Genomic DNA, 19,037 nt, shown 5'->3' on the forward strand with positions numbered 1-19,037 from the left:
AGAGTTGGATTCTGCGTCAGTGTGCCACTCTGAAAAACAGCTCGTACTTATTTCCGATATTTCACCACGTCCGTGAAAGCAAAAGAGAATGTGACGCAGAAGTGTAATACGGCGTCCTGGTGGATGTTTTACATTCACGTTACACACTGTTGAGTGTAATTTGACCGAAACTTCCAAACATTGAAACGTTTTAATACCCAATGGCTTTAATAAGACGCTGAGTGATCGTATAAAACCAGGAAAGACTGCGCATGCGCAGCGTGTCAGCGGAAGCCGTATCTGCGCCAGGCGGAAGCTGTGACGTCCTTTCTGCTTCGGGACTGCCATCATGGTGAGTTCGCCATGAGAGTTCTAGCTTTTTCATGTCGAATTTGTTTTCGTGTAACTTTTTGTTCTGAGAGAACAGCGGCCGTGTGTGTCGTTAACGTGACCGCGAGCATATCGGCGATGTGTCGGATGTGTGCACGTGGCTTTATATTCAAGTTTAAACGCTATGTCTGTAAAATGTCGGCTGCTGGTCGCAATACAACGTGGTCCACCGGGCTGAAAAGGCCCATCGCTGCTCGGTTAAGCGAACGCATTTATCCTATTTGCGTCACCACAACAACTACTTATACCACGCAAATTATTGCGTTTAATGTCGTGCTTTCCTATTGTTAAATACAATATCGTCTGTGAACGGCACCCCGGCCGTTAGCGGTGAAATTAAGCTAACGTTAGTTATCGTCAGCTAACGTTAGCTTAGCGCTAAGTGATCTGTTGCTGTACAGTTCGGCGCTACAAGCCGGCCAACGTCACACGTATTCACTAGATAAATCAAACTGCTCATTTCGTCTCATTAAAACAACAGAGTGTAATTTTGTGCGCCTCTGATAAATAATATACGATGCTAACGATAACGTCTCCCCAGTGTGATTGTAACTCACTTTGCCCTATTCGAATGTCCACGTGACGTCACGGGGCACCTAACGTCCCATTCAAACTCTATTTCTGATCAGCAGCTTTCTGGTGTTTTCCTCAGGTGTTCAAACGCTTCGTTGAGATCGGCCGTGTTGCCTACATCTCTTTCGGACCCCACAACGGCAAGTTGGTGGCCATCGTAGACGTCATCGACCAAAACAGGGTGAGCGCCCTCGAGGATAGTTGGTGGATCGGTGTTAATTGGTGTTAACTTGACTGGTGCTGGTATTTATTTGGACTTTGTGCTTTTCAGGCTCTTGTTGATGGTCCCTGCACAGGCGTGAAGAGGCAAGCCATGCCCTTCAAGTGCATGCAGCTCACAGACTACGTCATCAAAGTACCTCACAGGTAAGTGGGAGCACACCAGTTTCTACACAATCCAGTCTAACGTCTGATCTAAAGTTAAAATGTCAATACCTAAATGAGTACACTCCGTGAAACCTATTGGTGTACATTACTCGCCATGTTGACAATTTTTTTTCTCAACAGTAAAACACCCAAATTATTTCAAAATAGCCATTTGCTAACTTGTGCAGTATAATGAGTCTCTTTATCCAGTTAATTGCAGACTATTTTCCTTCTGTACTTACAGATGCATTTCACCCGTGTAGGTGTGAATCAAAGTGTTTTTAAATAGTAAAATGCACGCGAGACTACGCATTGCGTGAGTTGTGGGGGTTTGCAAACCAATGTTTTGGTCTCAGACGTATTTGTGTGCATGTTGTACTGTAAACGTGCATGTAAGTGGAACCACCTCGAATGGAATACTTCCAGAAGAGTCAGGGGACACGGCGCCGTAGAGTCAACGTGACTTGTCTTTTGTTGTTAAGTATTAGTATACGATATCGGCACTGACGGTATTTAATGGTTCACAGTGCCCGCCAGAAGTTTGTGAGGAGAGCCTGGGAGAAGGCAGAGGTCAACCAGAAGTGGGAACAAAGCAGCTGGGCCAAGAAGATCGAGGCGAGAAAGAAGGTAAAGTCTACGTCTCTGGTCAATATCATGTAACATCTTAAGACATTAGTTTGATCATTATCATCATTATGAGTGATGCACCGGCTATGACGTACATCGGTTGTCTCTCGCCCAATGTTGTGGTGAAACATGTCTCACTTCCCTGACTTCTTTCTCTGGTTCTTTGCAGAGAGCCAACATGTCTGACTTTGACCGCTACAGGGTGATGAAGGCCAAGAGGATGGTGAGTTCAACAGAGACGCTGACTGCTGCATTAATGCCGGTTTCCTCGTGCAAATGAATCCTGTTCACAAGAAAAACAATGTTTTGATTGTGCGCTTACACGTCAATGTCAGTAGTTTAACAATCTTCTATTTTATTCTTCTTCCTCATAGAATAAAGTGTAACTTTAATCAATTGCTTTTTGGATAAAAAATCCCAATCACATTGTGTTTATGAATTGATTGTTTCCACTGCTGAGGTTTTGTTAAGTTGCGAACCATCCTACAGTATTAACGCTCTTTGTTTCCACAGAGGAACAAGATCATCAAGCACGAGGTGAAGAAGCTCCAGAAGGAGGCAGCAAAGAAGTGAACAGTTCCCACAAAATAAATCTCCTGTTCAATTGTTAATTGATCTTCTCATCTCTTATTTAAAGGCTTTGCGTGGTTTAATCTATTGACCATAAACCTTGTTTCTGGTCAAAAGAAAAGGTCCCATGAAAATGATCTTCACTCGTTTAGCTGAACCGGCCTCTCGCATGTTTGCGGTTCAGTGCGGATGAAGCGCTTTAAGACTTCTAATCTGCAAGTTAAATAAATGCAGAAGCTTGATTCAATGATTTCAGCTCTGCAGTTGAATTCAGAAGCTCAGTTTAAATAAACGTGTCATAAGCCAACATAGTTTCACGTATGTTTTCACATGAGTAAAATGTTCAACTCATTTTGACTGTTAAAGGGATCAACCAACTGAGCACCTTTCAGTTTGTGGAAAGTTTTCACTTGAATGCTCCAAATGCACATAAAACAAATGGACCTGTGATTTATTCACGTACAACAGAACATCTTTCCGGTTTTAACTTTAAATAGAGCTGCAATCCAGCTGGCTGACTTCTCAGGAATCAGGAAACATTTATTACCAAAATGTCAAACATACAAGGAATTTTAGAAAGTTTAATCAAATGTGAAATTCATACAAAGTAAAGAGTTGGACAAAATGAAACTCATGACTTAACTTATTCCTCAAATGTCCACTAGATGACAGTCTAAACTAAAAGTGGTTGTTGACTCCTTTGTCTTTGTTTTTACTTTATAGCGGCTCACATATGCGTGTAGTTTGATTTGTAAACAGTCCTTCGTGGATTAAACACACGCTGAGCCGTTTGCTTCCATGAGAGGATGGCAGGAAATCAATATTCATCTAATTGAGCTGGTGTCACCGAAACGGACCGACACACAAAGCAATGGCTTTGTCCTGATGCAGATGATCAATAAAACAATCTTTTTTTATTATCAGACACAAGCAGCTTCTGATGTGAAACCCTGCCAGCACCCGGGTTGTCAACACACACAATACACCGTGTGTTTTAACTGATAATCAATTTTTTCCTGGGCCATAAAATAAATATGTATATTTTCCTCTCCATCAATTTGCATCAAATGCCTAAAATCCGCATCCAAACCGTGTGTTTAGGTAAGGATCCAAAAAGAGCTCCAGCTCTGCTTTATTATAAGGCCTCATAAACATGCTTTTTTTTATTTGAGCGTGGTTCTGACGTCAGAGATGAACGGTACGGATGCGCAGTGATTGGAGAGCTGTCGTTCAGTACCAAAGACACCGGAAACAAGACAGTTGGTCTTCAAAATAAAACAAGCACATAAATCTTATTTTATGACCCATGGGGGATCATTTCTGGGATATCAGATTTCAAGCCTTTTTATCTCTATTGACTTATAACAGCACATGGTTAGTTGTTCACACCTTTGATGAGGTGTTTGTCTATTTCTTTGTCTTAGCCTACTTAGTTTTTATGCTTCATTTATCGCAGCTCTTTTTCTTCATTATGTTAACAAAATTGTAATAAAAATACCTCATTGTGAATATATTAAAGTTTAAATCCATAACAAGAGTTGAAAATTGTACGTCAAACGATTACAAATCCACGAAATTCATTCCTAATATAATGAAGTGATTATGAAAAAACTCAACAATAACCTATTAGAACTCAAAACATCGACATTAAACGTCAACGATTCGTTCGATATCTGAAGCTAGAACTCACATCATACTTTGCTTTTATTCTGAAAGCTCTACTTCCTGTGTATACCTTCCACCTGTGTTTGTTTTTTTCGCGCAGCTGACGGAGCGAGGGAGGGGGGAGAGGCTGGAGGGAGGCCGCGTTGCCAGTGTGACACACTCCTCGGACCTATTCGTCGGGTCGCTCCCCTCGTCAGTCGGTACCGACCGCAGAACCGAACCGAGCCCCGGTACAGCGCGCGGACCCCCGCACCGGGCCAACGGTAGGACGGCTGCCGCTGCTTCGGATGCCCCCCCGTGGTGAGTAGGACTGCTGTGGTCCCCCGCATAGTAATACATGTGTTAAGTCAGCTGCAGGCTGGGGGGGTCTGTCCTTTAATGCGCATCTTTGGGTCGTTATTCTGCAGCTTGTCATGTTGTTGTGGATGCAGGCGTGTTGACAGTGTGTGTGTGTGTGTGTGTGTGTGTGTGTGTGTGTCTGTACTGTGGGGGGGGGGGGGTCGGATGGGTCCCAAGTGGGCAGTAGCACCTGATCAGGGAGAAGTGATGCTTCTAGACACTTAGATGTTAGTCCTCACAACAGCGTGTCGGTGCTGAAGAAGAGCACGTGATTGTCTCTGTAGGTGTTATTATTGCGTTATAACCACGCAAGTCCTGTGGCGTCACCGGGATATTTATCTGTGTTTTCTGTCGTGTTTGTATTGTATTCTTGTAGCAGTGGTCCCTGCGCAGGCGTTGCGTACAGCAGGAACGATGTATCCCAAATATTTCTTCAATCTCTAAACTTTTCAAGTGCTTATAATTTAAATGTATTATATTTAAAATAACAATAACCTGTAAGTCTACCGTTGAACTGGTAACTACTGATAATTACGCATGGGAACCACTATATTATCATGAAATAATGTTACATCTTAACTTACCATCTGCAGTGAAGCAACATTCTTTTTCTTTTATCACGGATATTTTCAGAAAATGTACTTTATGAAACACACACACAACTCACTTGCGTCTGCGTGTGTGTGTGTGTGTGTGTGTGTGTGTGCATCCTCGCACAGTTCCTGAAACATCAACACCTACACGTTGTAATTGTCAGGCGACGAGTTGGGTACTTGTGTGCGTTTGTGTGCGTTTGTGTGAGAGAGAGAGCAGAGACGCATTCAGATGTCATCTTCCTATTATAAGACAAATGACTCACTCTCTTCTCGCGAGCACAAACCTCCAGCTGAGGATCACACGAAAACCCCACAGAGCGTCTTATGCTTTCAGACTTCTCATTTAAGCAACGACAGACTCATTTTTACTCCCTTTTCCATCTCACTGTATCTGGTGGTGTTGTTAGGCGTGCTCCCCAGCGACGCTTAACTTGTGTCTGGGCGTCCAGGTGAGCGTTGGGCACACCTGTAGGCGAGGATCAGCTGGCAGGAATGTTCTCGTGCGAGGACGTTGTGTGTCCTCGTCGTCTGTCCTCGCAGGTATCCTCCTGCAGGAGGAACGCGTGCGCGGCACGAGGAGCCTCGGAGATCTTTTTGTCACCCGCGAGGGGTCCGAAAGCTCTCAAATGAATGAAAAGGAATCATGAAGAAGTTCTAAAAACAGCGGCAGGAAAATATCAGGAAAATAGACAGTGTAGAGGAAAATAATATTAATAGCCAATAGTTTTCATTCAGAGAAAATTATAAATATTTGCTCCATTGTTTTATTTGTTTATTGGGCTGTTGGTCTAAGATCAAGATATTAACTTGGGTTTATTCATTTCAGACATTTTATACACTAAACATTTAGTTTAGTTTATTGTAAAGCCCTTTGCAAAAGCAATTAACAATTTCATTTGATTTCTTTTAAAGAAAAATTACTCGGAATCGGAAAAATCGGAATAATCAATGTTAAAAATAGTAGTTAATTGAAGCCAAAATCCAGACTTAAATCGCTCAACCATTGGATGAATTATCATTGAAAACGCGGTGGAATTAGAACACGTCTCCTGACGTTCATCTCGAGCCATCAGAAGGTCCAAATTTGAATGTGTTCAATAGGTTAGTGGACTCAAACATACAAAACGAATGACTAACTCCCAGATACTACGCACGCGTTCATCAGACAGGTTCGGCAGGAATTCCTCCGGAGGGCGGAGCCGTCGACATGAATGGGTGAACTCAGCCCGCCCCTCTCTCTCTTTTCACCCTCAGGCCAGCAGAAGATGCGATCGCAGGAGGACAGCGCTCCGTGAGCTCGGTGAGTAGTCCGGTTCTAGAATCAACCACAAAGCTCGCCTGACCCCCCCACACCCGGGAGGAGGAAATGAAGAACTGACCACGGAGCGGCGAGCAACAGAAGGTAGCTCCTCCCCTCCTCCGCCCGCATCCATGGCGGGGCCCAAGCGCCACCGCGACGGGAAGATCGCCGGCTTGTACGACCTGGACAAGACGCTGGGACGCGGCCACTTCGCTGTGGTTAAACTGGCCCGACACGTCTTCACCGGGGAGAAGGTACGCTGGTCCGTGTCTGTGCATGCAGGTGGAATGTCCCGCTGCCGACGATCGAATTCCTGCACACCTGAATAGATTACTCACCCTTAGAGACTGTAATCACAGAGATCCGAGCGGTGTCCCTCCAGCGGGACGTCCCGACCTCTCTCCCATCTGTTTGAGGCGGCGGCCGTTGCCCAGAGTGGGGGAGGCGAGGGGCCCCGTCGGTTGCCGGTTTTCGAAACTCTTGACTCTAAAAACCCAACGCCATGTTTCCCCCCCCCCTCTCCCCCCTGTCCAGGTCGCGGTGAAGGTGATAGACAAGCACAAACTGGACCCGGTGGCGCGGGCGCACCTGTTCCAGGAGGTGCGCTGCATGAAGATGGTGCAGCACCCCAACGTGGTGCGCCTCTACGAGGTCATCGACACGGCCACCAAGCTCTACCTCATCCTGGAGCTGGGAGACGGCGGAGACATGTACGACTGCATCATGAAGTACGACGGGGGCCTCGCTGAGGAGGTGAGGGGGATTGTGGGTGGCGGCCCGTCAAGCGGTAGGTGGAGGTTCGCGCCGACCCGGCAAGCGAGGGGTCCGCTCTCCAATTAACGAAATGTCGATGGCATTTTCTTCTTTGAATCTCTAAGCTACTGTGCGAGACGGCCGTGAAGGGCACCAGTCCACCGCGCATACCGATTCTTTTTAAGTCGAAATCAATTCCAGACACCAGGAGGCAACTGTCTGACATTGAAAGCTTGAACAAAGCGAGGAGACGTTCTCAAAGCTCCGCAGCGGTGACAGTGACCTTTTATCCGCCTTTTTATGTTCAACATGTTTTTTTAGTGTTATACTGTGAAGAATTACCATTTGATATTTTCTTAAAAACACCCATGGTCAGTATTTATGCTCACTTGATGGAATAGAAGGAAGGATCTGTGCTTACTTTAACTGACGGGTATTTGCCACCGTGTCTGGGAGTTGTCTTCAAGGTGTGTTTAGATTATAGTGACATTTAGGTCACTGGCAGATGTCTGGTTTTATTGAGCTCTTCCCTTTTGTGTCACAGTTGGTTGAGAGAAATAACCATAAAAACTGGGGGTCGTAGTTTAGTTTGCTTTGTGCTTTGTTCTCTTGGTCTTCAGCCCACAAGCCACAAACACATGTAATTCACATTCTTTCTCGTAACTAATCTGATTTTCGTCACTATTCCTCAATTCCGTTCCGGTCTCTCCTCTCCAAGGTGGCCAAGTGTTACTTCGCCCAAATCGTCCACGCCATCTCCTACTGCCACGGGCTGCACGTGGTGCACCGGGACCTGAAGCCGGAGAACGTCGTGTTCTTCGAGAAGCAGGGCGTCGTCAAGCTCACCGACTTCGGCTTCAGCAACCGCTTCCAGCCGGGGAAGGCGCTCAGCACCTCCTGCGGCTCGCTGGCCTACTCGGCCCCCGAAATCCTGCTGGGCGACGAGTACGACGCTCCCGCCGTGGGTGAGCCACCCTCCCGCCGATTGCCGGGTTCCCAAGTCCAGCGCCGCGCGGGCCCCCGCTTTCGCAATTCGGAGGCGGACGGGGCGGCTGGCCGCTCGAAGTTCACATCCTGTCAGCGAACAAGGCGGTTTGGAAATATGAACTTAACCTGCAGAGTCTGCAGTTCATTTTTGCCCCAGGGTTCCATTCATTGACAGTCATTGCCCCCGTCGGTGTGTAATGAAATCTGATATCTGATCAGGCTGGGAAATTGGTTTTTCTCAGCATTCTCGAGCCGCCCGTATCTCCCGTCGGTGGGCGGGAGCGATCCTTCGCAGAGCTTAGATATTCAATCCGAAATGTAATGGGAAAGAAATGAAACAGAGGCATGCAGATTTGGAGAGAGCAGAGCGGGAGAATGGATACAGTCCGCGGCGAGGCCACTGCGTCACATTTTCTCTGACTGAGTGGATCCGCAGCCGCTGTTTTCTTCTGCCCCCCCCTCCCCCCCTCCCCCTCCGTCTCTTTAGTGGCCGAGCTGAAAAATGCTGCTCCCCCGAAAGCGAAGCTCTAGTAGTTATTTGACTGCAGGCGTGTATTTTGGATGATGGTGTGCGGTCAGCTGTTCTGAAAAAAGCCCCGATGACAAGTCAGGTGTGTGTGTGAGTGTGTGTGTGTGTGTGTGTGTGTGTGTGTGTGTGTCGGTTCTGTCCTCTGCATTGTTCATTCAGATGAGACGATGATGTTTTGATTGGGGGGGATAATCCAGCCGGCCGGGATGGAACACGATGTGATTGTTTGAATTGGAAGAGGCCAAGCGGAGGTCAGACGTCCGGTCTTTCGGGGGGCTTGCGGGTAACCTGAGCCCGGGATGACATCGCTGCCGCGGGTACCGGCTGCAGACAGACGGACCGGTGCTGAGGGTTCTGGCCCGGTTTGTTGCAGAGATAAAGAGGATTTCCTCGCTCAGGCATCTCCGGTCAAATCGTTTGGATTCTGTTGCTCTGAGAAATAATTTGGGAGGAAAATTAGCAGCCAATTAAGCCAAACTGCGAAGAAGCAGAGAAAAGTACACTTATTAATCCAGGTGTCAGATTCTCTTACCAGCAGAAAAACCTTTTCATAAGTGTAAATTCCCTTCGCAGCTCCCAAAGTGTGACAGAATAAAAGGAATTTTCATGACATGATAATATTTGGAATCCTATGAAAATAAAAATTAGAAGGCAATTACAGGCTGAGCACAATGTATGCGTGTTTGCTCACTTCCAGGAGCGTCTAATGCTACTAAAAGATGCCTGCCTCCTTTTTGCCTTTTGATCTTAAGCAGCGCGAGGGCTCCTTTTTGTCTCCAGTAAACGGGAAAGATGAATACAGGTTCCTGCTTCCTCTTCAAAAAGCACAAGCTGCACAGCAAAAAATCAAGTTACCTAATAGCGATTACAAAGTTCACATCCTGGCTCGTTGCACAACTCACAGCATATCTCTGCCTTTTTAACTCAAACAAGCGGGAGGATTTTGGAGAAAACAAACGTTGTGTTTGATGATCAGCATGACAGGAAGCTGAACTCGGCCCCTCGGACCCCGGAGGCAAACGGCGTGGAGGGAAGTGGTGGTCGGTTAGGTGTTAAAATGCAACACGCATAAAAAGGATCTTTACACGTCCCGCCGTCGCCAACAAGTAGCAAGCAGCTCAAGTTAGGCTGATGTGCAACGGTATCTACAGATGTGTCCGCCATCTGGGTTATAAATAAAAAAGTTATCGAGGAAGGAAGTTTGGCGGACCGCTGACGCAAGTAGTGAGGGAGGAGGCTTGCGGTTGCTAGGATACGTTGGCTATGGGAACGATAGTGGAGACCGCAGCATTTTTTTTTTTTTCTTCCCTCCTTCCATCAGCAGTATGAGACGCCCGCTTCACGGCCGCGCACAGATAAATACTCGCCACCCACATTAAACCAGCGCATCGACTTTAGCGGATGGAAATGTCCAGCTAACTCCTCCGTGTGAGGGAGACATATGAGGAAGGGAGAAAAAAGAAACCATGCCAACGTCTCGGTCGCACGTCCATGTCATGTTTACAGCATGTTTACAGCATGTTTATAGCGTGTTTACAGCATGTTTACAGCGTGTTTGGCTGTCCAATAGAAAGTGGCCCAACAAATCGATGTATATTATAGTAATAATGTAGCTTTAAAAAATGCAGAACACTATTATAATTTCACTGACGTCTGCTGATACTAATGCAGCTTTAAGTGCTTTTTCATTTCCCCTCTTCTACAGCTCTCAAATCTTGCACAAATGTCCCCGGAATATTTGTGCAAGATTTGAGGGCATGGTGAAACACACAAGGTCAACACACGGGACTGCGGGACTGCGTGCTTTTTGTTCACCGTCTCTTTGACTCAGAATGTGTGTCAGTGGATCAGTGGACCCCCCCCCCCCCCCCCACATCCCCCCCAACCCCCCGAGCAAAAAGTCCCTCTTATTCAAACAGATAGTCGGACCGACGGAGGGTTTGCGTGAAGCTCTGAGGGGGTGATGAACACGTTAACCCACTTTCCTACATGTCTACATGTTTGTGCAGCAGTGCACACCTGTGTGTGTGTGTGTGTGTGTGTGTGTGTGTGTGTTTGTGCGTGTGAGCATGAAGCCGGCGGCGGGCAGCAGTGCAGAGCTTCAACCCTGGTTAGATAAATGTGTCCTAAGCCGGTGCATATTTATGGAAATGGCTGATATGATTCATCAGCCGATTCATGCTTCATTTGAACTGGGGGGGGGGGGCAGCTCTTGTTATCTTTTTCTTTTTATATCTAGGTCACTAATAAGATGTATGTTCCCTACTTTATGTGCACACACACACACACACACAGGATCCTTCAGGTATTAACAGCATTCTTCTGTGTCTCTGCAGATATCTGGAGCCTGGGGGTGATCCTCTTCATGCTGGTCTGCGGCCAGCCGCCCTTCCAGGAGGCCAACGACAGCGAGACGCTGACGATGATCATGGACTGCAAATACACAGTGCCTGCACACGTCTCCCGTGCATGCACAGAGTGAGTAACCCACACAGATGGGCCCGGTCCTCTGCTGCATATTTCATGTTCACAGACGTGTGAAGAAAAGAGAGGTTCTGCTGCTGCTCGTCGTCCTCCGCGGTCAGCTGCTCCGGCGGAGAGAGACGCAGCGCTGCGTTAAGTGGATCTAATGCACCCTTCAAAATCGGGCCTCTATTTTTATCATTGTGAGGGTTTGGCTTTGCATGGAAGCAGAGAGAGGCTCAGTCGATGTTTCCAGGATCGTCCCAGAGGAAAACTCGGATAACAGTGCTCTCAAATATCTGCTGCGGAGGCAGTTCACTTATTGTGTGTCTGAAATATGTTTTAATTATCTTTTTGTTATGATTGTTTAATTACACTAAATATCTGTTACCGATTATGGTGCATCTTATCACATTACCACGTGTTGGAGGGAGGAAACACTGGAAGGATAAATAATCAAAGAATTATTGGAGGATTAAAAAGCAGAGAAGTGTGACATGCAACATTATCCATATTAATAAGATAAATCTGTTTTATTATTATTATTATGAGTTTGGGCTGACACCGTCGTTTGTGTAAAATCCCTTTTAGGCTGCAGCTCATAAACAAATTATCATCATCCAAACTACTATGTGAATATTAATGCATAAATAAAAGCACGCCGAGACCAGATGTTTCTGCATCTGCTGATCCCCCATGTGTCCCCCCCCCCCCAGCCTCATCGCCCGGATGCTGCAGAGGGACCCCAAGAAACGGGCGACCCTGGAGGAGATCGGGGCCCACGGGTGGCTTCAGGGCGTCGACCCCTCCCCGGCCACCAAGCTGTCCACCCCCCTGGTGTCCCATCGCAGCCTGTCGGAGGAGGAGCACGGCTCCATCATCCAGCGCATGGTGCTGGGGGGCATCGCAGACCGAGACACCATAACCGAGTACGTGTCCCTTCTATCGCAGTCCGATTCCAGCAAAAAAACAATTGAGTGTCGTCAACGGTTTAATTGCCATTGACGACCGGGCGGCGGTCGATCCTGATCTGATGCGATCAAATCAAAACTCGTTCCGTCAAATCCTTTTGACTGATGTGTGGGTGGATGTAGGCGGGCATGTGTGTGTGTGTGTGTGTGTGTGTGTCTGTGTGTGTATTTGGAATTCAAATATAATTCTCTCTCATCACGTCAGGGCTCTGGAGTCGAATCAGTACAACCACATCACGGCGACATACTTCCTGCTGGCTGAGAGGATGCTGAGGGAGAGGCAGGAGAAGGAGCAGCACAGCCAGACGCGATCACCCAGCCCCAGCAAGGCCCAGTTCAGGTGAACACACACACACACACACACACACTGTGTGATGGACAGAATGCTGCCTCTGCAGGGCTGCAGACTGTCAGTTTGCAAAAGACATGTTTGACAGCCAGATGGACGGACGACGCCTTCCGTCCCCTCAGAGACTGAAGGACGGACTGAGAATAGAAGAGAGGCTTCAGATCAGCATTAGAACGGGAACGTACCCCCCAAAATATCTTCAGGCCGCCTGTTCGATACCCGTGAAGGACCATCTATGGAGTCTAGACGTGTAGATCCGTGTGTGATTAATGAATATGTGTGTAGGGTCCTTTGTAAGCGGGTGTTTACATCACGCCTATTTGTGTAAAAATAATCCTCTCCCGAAGGGAATAAAGAATATTTATAAAAGTTTCAGCTTGCAAAAAAAGGCACTCGGACCAGCAATTGTAACTAATGCCGAAATATAGGACTTTAAGTAACAGCATGTTTGTTATCTGCTCTGTAGTCTAACCGAGCTACTTGCTGTATAATCAGCCACGCAGCCGCTGTGTTGGCATCGTGCTAATTCATTGGTCGGGCAGATGATGCAGAGGCCGACCCGTAGCACGGTTACGTGAAATGATACATAACATACATAAGTTGCTTAGTGGGATGAATCCTCATTTTAAACTCATGCTGCATTAAATATTAACAATGCTTTTGTTGGGAAAATTAAAATAAGGTTCAGTGTGAGCGGACTGTTTGACATTCTTGTTCAAATTGCTGTAACTATCTCTTGGCACTACAGTGTGTTCATTAGTGCGGATGTGCTTTGTGCCAGACTGGCTCTTCCGTCTGTATGCTAAGCTAGGCTAGGCTAGGCTTCGCTCCAATATGCAAATTAACCACCATGTTGAATTACTTCTTGCTTAAAGCAGTGTTGCTCATTCTGTTCCATAAACCTGTTTTTCTCCACAGGCAGTCCTGGCCCACCAGAGTGGACGTTCACCAGGACGTCAGTGACGGCTTGGGGGGTCCGACTATCTCCCACCCGGGGGGGCCGCAGTCACCCGCCCGCAGCGCCGAGAGCCTCCACAGGCCCAAAACGGCCCTGCTGGACCTCACGCAGGCGTCCAGCCACACCCAGGAGAGGGGGCTCAGGCCTCCGGTGAAGCCCCACTCCAACCCCCTCAGGTTGGGCTCTCTGACCTCAGTGACCCCCTGCAAACCTCGTAGTCCCAGTCTGTTCAGCGTGGTGGAGGACGAGGAGGAAGAAGGCTTAGATAAATGTTCGTCGCCCTCCTCGTTTCCCGCTCAGGTGGTGCTTCGTTGCAAATCCTCTTCCTCCTCGTCCATGTCGGCTTCCGCCAATCGCCTGACGTCCCGTATGAGCGCTCCACTTCTCAACCAGATCCACGAGGAGGATAAAGAGGAGGAGGAAGAGGAGGAGGAAGAGGAGGAGAGGAGGGAGCTGCACGGATTCAGCCCGCCCAAACCCAGCCTGAGCCTCAACCTGAACTCTAGAGTACCCTCACTACCAACGCTCATGTCATCGCCCCAAACGGCACCGGTCGCCGCCTTCACCCCCAGCCCGGCGCCTAGTGACGACGAGACGGGGAGCCACCATGAACCAGATACGGCCACTGTAGGCGGACAGGCGGGTGAGGGCGGAGGGGGGAGAGAGGATGGAGAGACAAGGGGATCGGGGCAATGCAGTCCCTCCAACTGCACCAGTCCTGGATCGGGTTCGGGCCAAGGCAAGAGCCCCCCCAAGGCGGCCAGCGGCCTGGTGGAGAGCTTAAAGCTGATGAGCCTGTGCCTGAGCTCTCAGTTCCACAACCTGACGGGGGGAGGAGGAGGAGGAGGTGGAGACGGAGGCGGCGGCGGTGGTGGCAGCGTCAGCGCCGGCGGCGTCGCGGTCGCTGACGCCCAGGACCTCCCCGTGTGGAGGATGTGCATGGGCGGCTCCACCGGCAGCCTGGACAAGGTCTCGCTCCTCGGCGGCCCCTCCCCACGAGGGAACCCGTACCACCAGCAGCCCCCGCTGAGGGACGCGCTGGCCGACCCGCTGCTGGAGGGCTCCTGCGCGGGCACGCTGAGGCTGGGGGAGCTGGACCTGGCCCGGGAGAACCACAGGAACATGAAGAACCGCGTGCTGCAGATGCCCCTGAGCGACAAGACGCTGTCCGTCAACATCCACCGCGGCACCAAGGAGGGGCTGCTGTGCGCCCCCACCCCGCACAGCTGCTGCCAGGTCATCTAGCCGCTCCATCTGTCCATCTCCTCCGCCGCCTCGCTGTTATTTTGTGCCGTATTTAACAATTATTTAACACTTAGGGTGGAGGACGGGGAGTCCAAACGCCTACTTTGCACATTCAGAGACGCAAAAAAAAAAAACAACAACAAGAAAAACAGAAGTCTCCGTGGAGGACGCTGGGTGCCGAGTATGTGAAGCACTTTCTGCAGATTAAACACTACAGGGGCATTTCAACCCCGCGATGCCCCTTCATCACGGAATATGGGAACGGTGCTCACATCCCCGCTCTTCACACACTTGTATATACTGTTTGTACGCACTTTGTGCACGTCCACGCGCACGCCTACATCACTCTCCGATAAGCTGGCAAAAGAGACACACCGTGTGTTTGTTGTGTCACGTTACGTGTTGTGCTTGATGCTGTTTTTTTCTCTCCCAGACAATCATTTTATCTGTTTTTTTTATAAATTCAGATATTTTGTGTGTTTTTTTCATTCAAAGAACAGGGTGAAAATGGACTCGACGTGTCCACCACAGTGTTTTGTAGTCTTATCACTGTTTTATTTTTCTATATCAGTTAGTCCAGAGTTTGTACATATGTGAATAACCTTCCTAGCAGTACTCTGTACTCGTAGTATTGACGGTGAAGTTGTATCGCAGTAGTGGACCTGAATACTTAGAACGTTACACGCCATTACTCTCCACTCCCACTGGATGTCCACGGCGGGGGTTGAACCCCAGAGCCGAGGTTAGAGTTTATTACACGATCACGCGACGGCAGCTCTTTAAATTCAAAGCGACCGGCTTCTGGGTCGGCGCGTGTTCGCCGCCGTACGTCCCGTGGCGCTCCAGCGTCGCAGTAGCCACAGTTGTAGCACGTTCCGAGACTGAAACAACAAAAAAGGGGGCCCACCGCCCCTTCCAGTGTCGGCCCGTGTGACTGGATGCGCGACCCGCCGCCGGCGGACTATATACCTTGATCGGTGCATGCGTCTTTTGCTGTAGCAACGTTATTCCATCCACCTGCTGTATCTACATCTAAGTAACAGATTCTCATGGTCACTTTACCGTAGCCTCACAACGAAACCAGCGACTGCAAAATGTACAACAAAAGTGGATGTGCCATCGAACCTGTCTTGAGCATATTGTACTGTACTGTATATGATAGATACATATATATATATATATATATATTAAAAGGAAACTATGTGAAAGAAGTCTGTTCATTGACTTTTGCTGAGTGAGAGTCGATCAGCCAAACAACAACAACACAACATGTGTTTGATGGAGCAGGACATTGTGTTATTGTGTTTATGTTCCTCAATGGTCTCCAAGCCCCCCCCCCTATCACTGCAGGGAGTTGTAATCTGTGCAACATCTGGGCCACTGTTCCAGATCAGCCAGCTGGGAGGAAATCAGATCAGACCAGATGAGCTCGCGGGGTCGACGGATGAGCCGTGTGTGACATGTACGCACGCAAACACGCACAAAACAAACAACGCAGATCCCACGTCGCCCGCCAGCGCGGCGAGAAACATCCCTGCCCCCCTCATCTCTCTCCACCGCTGCGTTAGCAGTTTCACGTCATGCAAGCTCCCAGATGTGGAGCGTGTCGGGTGAGGCCACCCTGCAGGTCAGATTTGGTTTGCGTGTGTTTTTTTTTTTTTACAGGCGACGCTGTGTGTGCGACATGAAGGGGATCAATCCGTCAGAGCGTCTGCAGGCGGACCATCTGCTCCCCGGCCTTCCTTCGGCAGCGGTGGTCTGTTGAAGTTAATCCTTTACTTCCCTTTTTTTTCTTTTTCTTTTTTTTCTAGGTTGCGGCAAACACGTTGGAATCAGACAAAGATTTTCCCGATTCAATTCGGATGCATTCAACAATACATCAACATATACAAACACGGAGGTCATAAGCAGGCGGCCACAACAAAAAGGTAAAACCTTTGAAGGACGACATGCTTTATATTCTATACTCAGACTTTTCCTGCAGGCAGGTAGATGAAGCACTGCTTTTGTATCCAGGTGCATAATGACGGCGGCTTCAGCACCGTCCGCCGTTATTCCACTTATTTCCTGTTTTTGTGTCTCTGTTTTTGTGTCTCTCTTTCAACGTCGTGTGGTCTCCGTCTGCCAGCAGAGCATCTCATGTGACCGCCGGTGGAGCTGAATGCTCAGGCGGAGCTGCTGTCAGCAGGCTGTCAATGCGAGCTGCTGATTAAACTGCTGTGAGGAACAAAGCCCCCCAACACAAATACACACACACAAACACACGCACACAAACACACGCACACACACACACACACACACATTTGCTCTCAGAGTAAACATACAGTGTTTGGCCACCTGATGGAGCCTGACATTGAGAGGTATGTGTGGGTGTGTGTGTGTGTGCAATGATGGTCTCTTTGTATGTGTGCGTTTGATTTCACTGTCTGCTTGTTCGGAGCGCTACTGAAACTGTGTGTTTGCCCATCTCGCACAACGTGTAGCCACGGCGCAGGGAGGGGGAAGTCAATTTAAAGGGGCTTCTTTATTAGCTGTGGCAGGAGGGGATAAAAGAAAACCATCAGTACGGTAATCACATGGGAGACCACGGAATTCATCGCAATAAAACAACAAAAACAACAACAAAAAACCCCGTAAAACTCTGATTGTGTGAGGTGGAATGAAAGGAGGAAACACTAACAGGGCGTGCACCAGGAAATGGATATGAAAAAAACAACAACAAAAAATGTTTGCACTGCGAGGAAGCAGGACACATCTGGAGAACATTTTGCATCACAGCAATAAAAGTTTGCAGCTCACGAAGCAGCTCAGCAGAGAGGCCGACGTGGCTGCGGCTCGGCTCCAGAGGTAATGTGAGAGAAAAAAAGAGGACCGTCGTAGACAGAATGCGAGGAAGGGGAGCACGACGTTTTCTCATGGCTGGCTTTTTCAAAAACAATATCTGCTGACTGCACGTTTGGAGTGTCTGGACGCGTATTGGAGGGGACAGGGGAAGATGTATTCCTGCGCTGCCTTTAGCCAACGCTTCACATGGCAGCTTTAAGAGCTAAGACATGATGGACAATAGGGAGGGTTTCCTGGCTCCGAGGACAGGACGTCCTCCAAAGCCACGTCCTTTTGGTTCTGAAGGACACCGGTTTCTATTTTGGATGTTTCCCAACGAGGTTTTTATAAGAGCCCCTCGCGAGGCAGACATCCTGGCACAAAAAGCTCTTTCTGAATAAACCATTGTGGGCTGCGACCTTTTGCAAAATGAGGTAAAATAGGGTGAGGGTGAAAGGTCACTGGTTGGTTTTATAGGAGCATTTCATTAATCTACTCAAATATGATTTCATTCATATGATTTTACTCAAATCCTTTTTTCACATTCAGGTAGTCATGTGATCCAATGTAATACGAATAGCTGCGTTATAGTCGTTTTAACACAAATATATTTTGACAATCACTGCAATAACTAACTCCATTATAAATTGACATTTGTAGCCTCATTATATTTAAACAAGCTCTTCTAACTTTGAATGCTAATTATATTTAAATATTATGTATGAATAAGTGGGGAGGAAGGCCCAGCTGTACTTTTTAAATCCATGTAAACAAACTGGTGACAGTCGGCTTCAAGACCAGATCCCGCTCCGCAGAATCGAGAGTTTCAGTGAAAAGAGATAAATTATCCGCTTTACAGCATTTTATGAATCAGCGGCACTTGGGCATTGGGCCCCGGGGATGATTGCCGTCGCACGAGTCTCAATGCAACAGTCTCAATGTCTTTCTGCATCCATTTCGCCCGGAGAAGTCTCGACAGCGAACAAGCAGCCAGCTGGCAGACTTCAGTCTCTCCTGATGCATGATGGGAAATGCACGGTGGTGCTGTGGAGTGCTCTCCCTGCATAAAGGTTGAGGGTTTATCGGGGGTTCTTTGAAAAATAATTAACTGTCAGGAATTTTGTTGTATAATGCAATAAAAGACCTTTAACCTTTAAGATAGATATTCTTTTCACATTTCACAACACAGACCTCATAGCCACAGAGCCCTTTTTTATGCAAATGGTGCAAATGTCGATTTAGCTGCCAACACAGCTGAAAAATAAATGCAGTCAGGGGGGGTGGGGGGGGGGTTGCTTGATGCACGTGCACGTCCCATCACACCAGTCACATGATTCTATTGGGCTTTTGCAATGTGGGGATCAATACCTCCGGAGTCAAAAGGAGAGCGGTGCTGGCCTCGGCATGTTTTTAACATTAATCTTTAATTGTGTTTGCGTATTAAACATTTACACTTTGAACCTGACCATGGCTGCCCACCAACAAGGAGGGAGAACAATCAGTGAAACAGGGTTTTTTTGCAGGGCAGAGAGCGATGCGACTGTTATAACTGAG

The 19,037-nt window shown here is 48.0% G+C and overlaps 2 protein-coding genes and 1 long non-coding RNA gene across 3 annotated transcripts; all 3 read left to right on the forward strand.

Moving 5' to 3' along the window:
• Positions 1 to 87: 87 nt before the first annotated feature.
• On the forward strand, positions 88 to 2,546 carry rpl14 (ribosomal protein L14). The gene is made up of 6 exons (XM_040188819.2): positions 88 to 331; positions 1,022 to 1,123; positions 1,214 to 1,308; positions 1,836 to 1,935; positions 2,105 to 2,158; positions 2,449 to 2,546. Exons 1-6 carry the CDS (start codon positions 329 to 331, stop codon positions 2,506 to 2,508), a joined length of 414 nt encoding a protein of 137 aa, XP_040044753.1. The 5' UTR covers positions 88 to 328; the 3' UTR covers positions 2,509 to 2,546.
• A 1,699-nt stretch (positions 2,547 to 4,245) lies between these two features.
• LOC120826468 (SNF-related serine/threonine-protein kinase) lies at positions 4,246 to 15,868 on the forward strand. The gene is made up of 8 exons (XM_040188773.2): positions 4,246 to 4,470; positions 6,360 to 6,659; positions 6,940 to 7,158; positions 7,877 to 8,123; positions 11,011 to 11,152; positions 11,854 to 12,066; positions 12,314 to 12,448; positions 13,376 to 15,868. Exons 2-8 carry the CDS (start codon positions 6,537 to 6,539, stop codon positions 14,658 to 14,660), a joined length of 2,364 nt encoding a protein of 787 aa, XP_040044707.2. The 5' UTR covers positions 4,246 to 4,470; positions 6,360 to 6,536; the 3' UTR covers positions 14,661 to 15,868.
• A 595-nt stretch (positions 15,869 to 16,463) lies between these two features.
• LOC144383468 (uncharacterized) lies at positions 16,464 to 17,358 on the forward strand. Its single transcript, XR_013450882.1, has 2 exons — positions 16,464 to 16,588; positions 16,789 to 17,358. It is a non-coding gene; the product is annotated as an uncharacterized LOC144383468 (long non-coding RNA).
• The last annotated feature ends 1,679 nt before the right edge of the window (positions 17,359 to 19,037 follow it).

This window comes from Gasterosteus aculeatus, chromosome 10, assembly GCF_964276395.1.
Source record: "Gasterosteus aculeatus chromosome 10, fGasAcu3.hap1.1, whole genome shotgun sequence".
Lineage (NCBI taxonomy): Eukaryota > Metazoa > Chordata > Actinopteri > Perciformes > Gasterosteidae > Gasterosteus > Gasterosteus aculeatus.